The 10371-nt window shown below is 58.6% G+C and overlaps 1 protein-coding gene across 2 annotated transcripts; it reads left to right on the top strand.

The window, feature by feature from the left end:
- Window positions 1-395: 395 nt before the first annotated feature.
- CUNH11orf24 (chromosome unknown C11orf24 homolog) lies at window positions 396-9760 on the top strand. 2 transcript variants are annotated; one of them, XM_037062537.1, is made up of 4 exons: window positions 396-537; window positions 4109-4337; window positions 7581-7749; window positions 8393-9760. In XM_037062537.1, the coding sequence occupies exons 3-4, from the start codon at window positions 7674-7676 to the stop codon at window positions 9499-9501; spliced, it is 1185 nt and encodes a 394-aa protein (XP_036918432.1). In that variant the 5' UTR covers window positions 396-537; window positions 4109-4337; window positions 7581-7673; the 3' UTR covers window positions 9502-9760. The 2 variants fall into 2 exon arrangements, with proteins under 2 accessions (XP_036918432.1, XP_036918431.1); XM_037062536.1 differs by having other exon boundaries at window positions 396-606.
- The last annotated feature ends 611 nt before the right edge of the window (window positions 9761-10371 follow it).

Here is a 10371-nt window from a genome sequence, read left to right as displayed (position 1 = left end):
CAGGTCCCCAGGGGTTGGATCAAGTATGAGGGAGGAAGGCAGGAGTATGGCAGCGTCACCCCCTCGTGCTCAACCCCCGTGAATCACTAGGGTACACCTGAGCTGACGCTGCCCCAGGCCCGGCACTTTGGTTGCTGCAAGAAAGTGCACACGTTCAGGCGGCGGAGACCACGGAAGGACCACTTCCGCCAAAGTCCTGTTGGGAATAGCCAATTCCGTCCGCATGGGAGACGTCTCCCAGCCGCGCCCGCGGTGGGTGGGGCCTTGGAAGCCACGCCCCTCACTTCCGGCTCGCATCCGGTTGCGCCGGGCACCTCCTAGCGGATCCCTGCGCCTGCGGGAGGCTGCCCCGCCCCGCCCGACACGCCTTCCAGTGAAGTCACTTCCTGGCGGCCGGGGCGGGGCGGACCTGGAGCTGCTGTCCCGAGCACTTTGGCTCTGGGCCGGTCTGCCTTGCCGCCGCCACGTCCTCACGCCGGACCGGGGCGCCTCCGCCGTCCGAGGGCCGCCCGGCCTCTGCAGGCCTGCCGCTCCCGGGTAAGGGGCCTGTGCTGCGCTCCGGCATGCTGTAGTCACGGCTCCAGAGGGGCTCGGGGTTGAGAGGAGGTGAGGGCTGGAGGATGAATGGGGGCACGAGAGGCAGAGGAGGGGGACGGGAGAAAACGGGAGTGGGGGGAACACGATGTCAGATGATGAGGATGGAGGTGTCTGTCCAGTAAGAAACGTCCAAAGCGGTAAAGAGTTTTTACGAGTTTATTTGAGCCAAACCGATGACAGTTGCTGGCAAGCAAAATCTTAAGGAATTGAGAGAAAACGCTCTGGAGAAGGGCAGCTCTGCAGCTTAAAAGAGGATTCCATGACGTTCGCTGGCGATAGACTTACCCTGGAGAAGGGGAAGTGGGGGAAACCTCTAGGGCTGAATGAAAAGTGAAATAGAGAGACACACACTTTTTTACATTGGCGGATACGGGATAGTCTATAATTTACAGCACATAGAGACAGTATTCGGGGAACAAGATGACCGTGAGGGTCTCTTGGGTTCTGCTGTGGTGCGTGTGCCCCGAGGGGTCTGCGAAAGGAGGTGACTGACATTCTGGCCGTACATTATTTTAGATGTAAAATGACCAAAGACAGGCTCACGTAAGGTAATTTGTCAAGGAAACCGTAGGCATAGGACACGAGTACACATTTAGTGAGGAGTTTTTCATTTCAGACCATCCCATATGGTTACCTTTCCAGCCTCCCCTGCGCTTCTCAGGTTCATTCAGTTCAGTATGTGGTCCCTTTGTCAGCCACACTGTCAAGGAATAGGCACAGAGGAAGAAGCAGGAGGAGTCAGTGGGGGCCCAGAGGTAGGAGGCAGGGTCACACCCAGGTTGTTCCAGTTTGAGAGCAGAGGGCAGGGGCCAAAAGATCCTGCAGGGGCAAGGCTGGGCCCCAAGAAGTGTCCTCACATCCTCACAGAAAAGTTGGCCCTACAGGTGACCCAGACCTCCCTCAGGCCCTTTCTGCCCCAGGGTGGGGCGTGGTCCTTTTCCATCTACCTGCCATCTGCCCCCACGTGACTGCATGACTGCTTAGCGTGTGCATTTCCCTGTGAGGCTGATTGAGGAGGCAGTATCCACAAAGGCAGCCATGAAACATAAATACGGCATTTAAAATTTTGCCTATAACATTCTGTTTTCTCCCCAAAGGAAGCATCTCTAAAATGTCAATAACATCAGTGAGGAAAGTATTTACAATACAGACATTTCCCGCTTCTATGCCAGGCTTGCCTAACAGGTAAAGTAATGTCAGATTTACCCACATTGCCAACAAAAACTAGACCCTTGGTCAGCATTTAACCGTGACACCAAAACTGCCAGAGACCTGGAAGCAGCAGTGCAATTAAGACGATATCTGCTGCTCCAGGTTCCCATTTGCCGCAGAGACGCGTCCTTTGGACCCCAGGACAATGTCTCTGTACACGGCCTGTGTTCTTGGGTTCTGCTACCAAGGTTCAGCCTGGCGATACGTCAAGATAGGTGTCTGTGCTCTGCCCTGAATTTGCTTTCACGGTCCCGACCTCTTGGTACGTATGGTTGCCCCAGCTGGGAGTAGAGACTAGGGTCACGTCCCTGCTTATAAATGTCACCAGAGTGATGGAACGTGTGGTCCCTGCCAAGCCTGAGGGTTCCCTGCGTTGGATCTCAGGAGCCTGTGGAAGCCAGAAAAGGGAGTGAGGCAACCTGCAGTCTGATTGTATGTAGCCTGCGTGCAGCGTCCTGCATCTGGCAAATAGATGCATAAAAGAGTTTAAAATAAGCCCAGGTTGGGAACACAAGGAATCAGAGACAGGAGGTGTTGAGAGGCATCACAAGGTCCAGGGCCAGAGAAGAATCAGGAAGTGGATACCAAGCTTTTCTGATGGGGAGTTGCCTGGCTCGTGGGGGTCCTCTCTCTTCTCTGCAAAACTTGTGGGGAGCTGACCCCTGAAAAGAGTGAACTCCCAGCACCAGCCTAATCTCCTGTCTTTCCATCTGCCCTGTCTCTCACTTAATACTGACTTCATTCTTTCCTGCTTATTCCTCTCCCACCCCAGCAGTCTCTTTTCCTTTACATCTCCCATAGTCTGAGACCTTGATCTGTCTGGTCTCCAGGTAATGATAACTGGCCAGACCCTCTTATAAGGTTCACCAAAGCTTTCGTGGGGAAAACTACTATTTTAAATCTTGTGAATGGTTTGTCTCTTGTGAGTCAACTCACAAGGGTAGCGCAGATCCCCACAAGTGAATGTTGGCATTTAGAATATGCCGTTGGAAAGTGGAGGCAGGACCATGGCAGAGAGATGAAGTCACGGCGCAGCGAGGGCCTGTTCTGGCCTCTGCAGGGCCGCCCGTGCCCCCATTCCCAGTTCTGTGGGAGTGAGCACTCGCTCCCCTGGCTGGGAGGGAATAAGCAGAAGGGATGGTACCAGCGGAAGTTAACGGAGAAGCTTGGGGAGTTTCCCAAAGCAGCCTTATAGAGATGCTCCGCGTGTGCACTCGCTTTGTGTATATAACTGTGTGCGGGACTGTTTGCACGCATGCATGGGCATGACTGCATGGGCACACATGTGGCAGTGTGTGTGTATGTGTAGCTGTGTGTTGTGTGCACATGAGTGTGGCTCCATGTTCCATGTGTGTGCCTGTGCATGTATGTGGGGGGGGGTATTTGTGTTAGGGAGTGGGCCATGGTGGTCCTCGGGCATCGCTTACCAACGGATGCCTGCCTCTGGAGGAGGGGACCGGTTTCCTTCGTATCCGGAGCTCGCATTGACTGCCCAGCACTGAGAGAAGCATGTGCGCCGCATAGCTTCCCGTTATTCCTGTGCTCTTGGCTTCCTCTGAGTTTCGGTTGGCTCCTAGAAAAAGGCATCTCCTGTCATGGGATCATGATGTTTCTCTAAACGATTAAAATCTGCGGGTGAAACTGTATCCATTGGGCCTCCTCTGCCTGGTTGCTCAAAGTACTTGGAGAATATAAGACGATGATTTCTTTCATTGGAGCTTTTCAGAAGTGTTTTCCAAGAGTGAGACACGCTTGTTTAAAAAAAAAAAAGGTACAAAGTAGAAACTGAAAATCACCTGTAAATCTATTAGCCAGAGGTAACTGTTGTTAACATACCGGTATAATTTTTTTAAAGATTTATTTATTTTTAGAGAGAGGGGAAGGGAAGGAGAGAGGAAGAGAAACATCAGTGTGGTTGCTTCTCACGCGCCCCCTACTGGGGGCCCGGTTCACAGGTCTGCCCTCAATCTATTGAGCCACACGAGCCAGAGCTGAAATTTGTGTATTTTTTAAAAGCTGCAATAGTATTTTACATATGCATGAGACCGTATTTTATGTAATCATTCCAGTTTTTTACTATTAGAAGTAATGCCGTGATGAACAGCCTTGTGGATTTCTGTTCGTGGACAGCTATCCAATGGCTTCCGTGGAAGAAACGGCAGCGGTAGAAAGTGCTTCGTCAGGAGCTAGGACGTTGAAAGTCCTGACACCGTAGTGTCCTTTCCCAGGGTGATCCCTGCTGAATGCTGCTTGTTTGGTGCCCTCTCCTCACTGGATGGTGTCCCTGTGCTTTTCCTAGGAGCGGTACTCTTTTCAGACTGTAGATGCGACTGTCAGCAGAGCAGAGTGTCTGCCTGTGTCCCCCATGTGCCACAAAGCATGCCGCGGCCCAGGAGTGCTCCCCGCAGCTGCCCTCGCCTCCTGCAAAGCCAGACCTCACCTGACGAGCACACGGTGCCAAGCCTGCAGCTCTTCTCCGAGGAGGAAGATGGCCCAGCCCAGGAACACGCCCTGAACACCTGCTTCTGGTGAGTGTCTTGGGGTCCTGAGAGCCAGGGCCGCATGCTTGGTGATGGGACAGTGAGCTCAGAGAGGACTCGGGGGTTCTGCAAGCTCAGGGAGTATCAAGGCGGAAGGAGAGATGGCAAAGTGCAGAAAGCTGAGCCTTCCAGCAACCGGAAGAGGCCTGGACTGTGGCTCTTCCCGTCAGAGGTTCTGCCTTCTGGGGTCCTCCAGGAGGATGGTCCGTAGGTGGGGACCGAGCAGGACCGAGTGGTCATCTGTGGCCCTCATCCACTCACCACCAGAGTCTTGGCCTACACCGTAAAAGCTTAAGACTTGTGGGAGCCCCTCATGCGTGCAGCAGCCCATTGATGCCGGGGTGGAGGAGGCCCCTCACCCCCGAGGGGGCCCCGGGAGCACACCGACCAGAGGCTGTCCCAGGCCCCGGGCCAAAGTGGTCCACGTTCGTTAGGGGTGAGGTGGGAAGGAGGAAGGCCGTGCAGCGTGTCGCGTCAGCCTCTGCCTGTGGCCAGGAATCCTGCAGCCTGCTGCTCGAGCAGCAGCTGGAAACTGCAGCCTGTGGGCCAAGTCCTGGCTGCCGCCTGTGTTCGTAAATAAAGTTTGGTTGGGAAGTAGGCACACCCATAGCGTACATATCCTCCACGGCTGCGTGGCCCAGAGTCTGAACTATTGGCTGTCTATCTCTTTACAGAAAATGTTTGCCAACTCTGCTCTAGAGACTTGTGGTGGGAGACGCCAGAGAGCCCGGGGCCTGGGGTGGGATCGGGAAGCCCCTGGCACATCACCCCAGTGCAGTGGTCCCCGGCTCCGGGCTCCAGCACAGGGGCACTCCTGCAGCAGCTGGGACTGGCTGCAGAGACTGGCTGGAGAGAGCCGTTTGAATACATTCATTCACTGAGAGCCCAGCTGCAGGGCCTCGGGGGAGTCCTCCGGGCCCCATACCTTCTTCCACTTTCGATTCTAGCCTCTGTGACAGTGTCTGTGCCTTCTCTCCCCACCCCACCCCCACCTGCTCCTGTCAAAACAACGAACGCTTTCGCTCTATAGAAGGCAGGTGCAAATCTACGGTTTGTAGGGCTGGGTAACTTTCTAGACCTGTGAGGGCCAGGAGCCCTTCCAGACCATTTTGGAAGGAAAGTGCAGGATGAAGCTACATACAAGTGAGTGACTCTTGGGAAGGGGTCAGGGCCTCAGGGAATGTGCCAGGCTTTCAGAAGGGTTTGTGCCGTATGAGTTTTTCTGGTCCTGGGGCCACCCTACAACAGTCCCCACTGATCCCGGGAGGCAGAAAGCCACTGTGTAGCCTCCTATAAACATCCCTTTAGGCCTCACAGGGGCTGCTTTTGTGGGCTGATGGTTAAGCCAGGCTCCAGGTTGGGAGTGACAGGTATCTCACGTGCCCAGGAGAGGCCAGTGGGGGCAGACTTGGAAGGCCACCTCGGCCTTGTGAAGGAAATTTTGGGTTTCGCAGAGGCGATATGGGTTTTGGGCCCTGGAGGCTAGGTCAGCTTTGAGGGTTATCAGGGTCTTTGGGGAAGCCATGGGGGTGGGGCAGAGGATCGGGGCCATGTGGGGGTGCTAGGAGGTGACACTTTGGTGGCTCTTCCAGCTGCAGGGCCACAGAAAGGTGTGGCCATGGCTGTCCTGGGGAAAGGGGCCAGCCAGGGCATTTCCATTCAGTGTCCTCAGGGCTCTCTTCCAGGATGCTCCGTGAACTCAGGGCCTCCACAGTGAGGGCCCAGCAGGAGAGCCGAAGGCCTAGGGCGTCTTCAGGCAGCATTGACCTTGGAGTGACGCCCAGGAGCCCCATTCCCGTCACCTGCCTTTAGATTCCCAGCAGGCCTGTGTTCTGTGCCCACGTTGAGTGGTTAGTTGTAGGGCTAAACCTGACGGAGTATGGCTGAGCTGTTGTCTCGGGAGGGCTGGTTTCCAGGTGGCCAGGTGGAACTCAGGCCATTGGGCAGGGCTGATGACAGGATCCGGGTGCAGCCAGGAGCAGCAGGACTTGAAGTGACAGGACCCTTGAGGTCACCTGGCCCCTCAGCCCCCCACTGCACCTCTGCAGGGGGCAATCCCAGCCTGCCTGCCCTTGGGTGAGCGTGGGGTCAGCCCCGTGCATTCAGGAAGCTGGCTCCTGGTGAGGCCTGGCTGTGGTAGCATCTCCAGAAGTTCCTGCCATCACACTGTGTCCCTCACAGGCAGTGGGGCTTCTGCTCCCGGGTTCTGTGCACCTGCTCTCTGTCTCTCCCAGGAGGGCCCCTTATTGAGTCCCACGGCCTCCTGGGGCCTGCCCCTGCTGCCTCCTCTGTGGCTCTCACACCCACCCCGCCCTGACGGGGTGGCCTGTTGCTCCGGTCTGGTCCCAGGAATCACCACGCTGCCCCGTGGCCTCTGGCCCTGCTGATCTGCGGCTTTCTCCTGATGGCGCCAGCAGGTGGACTCCATCTGTCTTTTAGAACACGGCCCGGGGGCCACTTCCCCAGGAAACCCCCCCTGGCACCACCACCTGAATGACGCGCCTCCTCGGGGCCCTGTCCTCCTCGCCCTCGCCCAGCCACCCAGAGAACCAGCATCCGACTTGCCCTTCCGATCCTACCAGCTGCCGTCACCTCTGTGCCTCCCTGCTCCATGTCACTTGCAGTGACCTCTTTCTGTGTCTCCCACGTGGCAGCCTCCCTGGAGGCAGGGAGCTTTTCTCGTAAGTGCGCTGCCCGGTACCTGGGCAGGCCTCAGAATCCCAGGTGACGGATTGGTGGCCAGATGGATGGGTTGTGATGGTGTTGGCCTGGCTGCCTGGCTAAGTGGTCTGGCCTGGCCCGTGTGAAGGGCACGGTCAGCTGGCACAGGATGCACACGGTGGGCTGGGCCCACCTCATGTCCTGCAGGCCACGGGAGAAGGGGAAGGGGGGGGCTTGGCTGATCTCAGTGATAGAAAATGCCTCTGCCTCTCCCTGCTGTTCTGTCAGCTCTGAGCTCTGGGGTGGGGAAGTGGGAGCTCTCAGGGGTTAGGACTCAGCGTGGAGTCAGGTCAGGAAGTGCTTTGAACCTGCCCAGTCAGACACTGGTCAGCGCCCTGGGCCGCTGTGGCCAAAAGGGGGCGCTCTTCCTGGACACCGGGCCTGGTCGAGGCACTTGGCTCGGCGACACGCCAGACCCCGCAAGAGCCCTGCACACGGACACAGAGCCGCGCCCTGTGCCCTTGGCCAGGCCGAGCATTGCTGACCAGATGCCTTCTCTCTCGACCTCAGATCCTCAGCCAAGCCGAGGGCCTTGTGCACAGCCTGAGAGTAGCTGCCGGGGGCGCAGGGACTGCCCCAGCTGCACCCCGCCTCTCCCACGAGATGTGGGCCGCCCTGGTGCTTGCTTGCGTCTCCTCCTTGTCCTTATCCGGGCGCCCAGTGGCCTCCCAGGACCCAGGTGAGTGCGAAAGCTGGGCAACAGCCTGACAGGCCCACTGTGGTCCTCGAGCACCCTCAGCCCTGGGGGGCGTTAGCAAGCTCCTCAGCAAGGGCTGTCGGGCTGAGCACCAGGTGGCGAGCCCCCAGCGGGACCAGGCCTCTGCACCCCGAGAGAGTCACCTGCCTGGCACTGCGAAACCTCCTTCTAGAAACCTGGTCCTCGCTGGGGGGTTCGCTCACTCACTCAGACCCTCAGTGGCACTTCTGCTCTGACAGGAGCTCCGGCCTCGGAGCCGAGAGCCCTTCCACGGTGGGGGTGTCTGGGTGGCAGTCTGTCCACCCTGCGAACCTGGGTGTGTTGGAGGGGTTTGACAGTGACTCACGCCTGTCTCGTGTGGCTTTTCTCTCTGTCTGCTGTTTTGGGGCGTGGATCAAAACGTGAAGCTCTTAAGCTTTCGTGGGCTCGAGACTCCAAGAGGGCAGAGCATTTTCTTGGATACAGCGCAGCCGCCTCTGCGGTGGGCTGCGGGCCGACGGGCGGTGCGCAGGCGGTGTGCACGTGCTGCCCTCCTCTCCCGGCCTGGAGACAGGCGCCTCGAAGCCGCGAGCTGGCCAGCGAGTTGGTCGCAAGCGTGTGTTTTCCTCCCCTTCCTCACTTCAAGGGTCCTCAGCCCTCAACCTGACACGAGACAGCGTGGTCCCGAAAAGCACACCCAGGGAAGCAGCGGAGTCCGCACAAACGACGCCGCCCTCTCCTGTCCCATCGGCCAGAGGGGCTCTGGGAGCCAGCCGCAGCTCTCCTGTGGTCACAGCAGGGAGAAGACACAGGACAGATGTGGGCACCCCGGCAACTGTGGCAGGTGGCCCTGAACTCCCGGCCTCTGGGCAGCCCATGCCGCCCTCCCCGACGTCTCCTCAGCCAGCTCTGTCCTCCATGGCCGCTCTCAGCCCCCCCAACACCCAGGCACCCGGCAACAGCACACTTCCTCAAGCTGGCCCCCTGGTGCCGCTGACCTCCAGCACTCAGACGGCTGCTGGCTCCTCGACCAAGGCAAGCAGTGCCCTGGGCACACAGGACCCTGCCGAGCGCACGCCTGCCCCCACCACGGCCAGCCCCCCACCCCCTGTGGATTCCCACACACCCAACTCGGTCATAGGAAGCCCTGCCATCCAGGTGTTGACCACCCAGCCGGTGGCAAACACAGCAGGTAGGCCCACCCCGTCCCTCACGAACACAACCACAGTGTCTACCCTCTCCTCTGTGGCTTCTGCATCCACCACAGCGGTGACAGCCACCAAGACACAAGCCGAGGAGTCAGCTGCCAGCACAGTGCCAGCTTCTGTGCCTCACGCCAGCTGGACGCCCGTGGTGGAGTCTATCTCTCCCTCGACACCACCAAGCCCTGCTCCATCTCCCCAGGGGGCCACAGGCCTGGGCACGCCCCCCGTGCCCGAGCAGGCGCAGCCTGAGGCCGTAAGTGGTACTGCTGCCACCAGCCCGACACCTGGGAGCTCAGGGGACCCTAAGGTGCCAACCACAGACTCGTGCCAGCTCAGCACCCAAGGCCAGTACGTGGTGGTCACCACCAACCCCCTGCCGCTGTCCCCAGTAAACAGGACTGCCCTCCTGGCCATGCTCTTGCTCGGTGTGACCCTTTTTGTCACGGTGTTGGTTCTGTTTGCCCTGCAGGCCTACGAGAGCTACAGGAAGAAGGGCTACACGCAGGTGGACTATTTAATCAACGGGATGTACGCAGACTCAGAAATGTGAGGGCTGGAGCAGACACCCGAGGGTTGGGCCCTGCTCCCGTTCTCCCTCTGAGACCAAACCAAGTGCTTCCAAAGTCTTTGGTGCGACTAGGAGATACGCCAGATGCTTAAACACACTGAATAACTGTCCAATTAATCCCACAATCACTAACGAGTTGCTGCTTTCTTCGTACTTATTTTTGTAAATGACCATGCTGCAGGGTGGGCAGGTGGGCCCATGTCCCGGCCACATTTAAAGCCACGACTGCTTTCCATTCAGACATGTCTCCCCCGAGTGTGGGCCCTGCCCCGCCCTCCATCGCCACAGGGCTCCTTCCCAGATGCTTCGGGGTCACCAGAGCCCTGGTGGCTCCCTGTGTCCCGGCTGCTTCCTTAGGCTTCTGTCTTGAGCTCAGACCTGCCTGCGCTCAGCAGGAGGAGGGGCCCCCTCCCCCCCACCTGCCTCAGGGGGCCTCTGACACAGCGAGGGGACAGAGCCTCTTCCTCTGGCCCCCTTTTCTGTGGTGCGCCGTTGGAGCTTGACTTGGGTGTGGAAGCAGAACCAGTGCCAGCCCCACGATGTAGCCAGGTCAGCCGGACCGGCTCAGACACAACCAGTGAGGACCCTGCGCACCTCACGGCGTGTGCTCACCTCCCAGAACCCCAAGTTCCTGTGGCAGGGCGGTCCCCATTAGCACCTTGGCCCGGCAACCCTGGAATCTGGGGCGCCCCAGGCCCCAGTGAGCGCAGGGCCTGCTCCCCTCGGCAGGGCAGCTGGACTGGGTTCTGGGCTGCACGTCCCCAACACCCAGCAGCCCTCAGAGCCGTGCTTACTGTGTCCTTCGGTGCCAGTAGCTGCCCTGCTTGAGGCAGGTGACTCAAGCTACCCTTG

This window comes from Sturnira hondurensis, unplaced genomic scaffold (genome assembly GCF_014824575.4).
Source record: "Sturnira hondurensis isolate 20B ecotype Veracruz unplaced genomic scaffold, ASM1482457v3 Scaffold0014099, whole genome shotgun sequence".
Taxonomy (NCBI): Eukaryota; Metazoa; Chordata; class Mammalia; order Chiroptera; family Phyllostomidae; genus Sturnira; species Sturnira hondurensis.
Note: the sequence above shows the minus strand (reverse complement) of the source record. Positions and strands in the feature narration are given on the sequence as shown.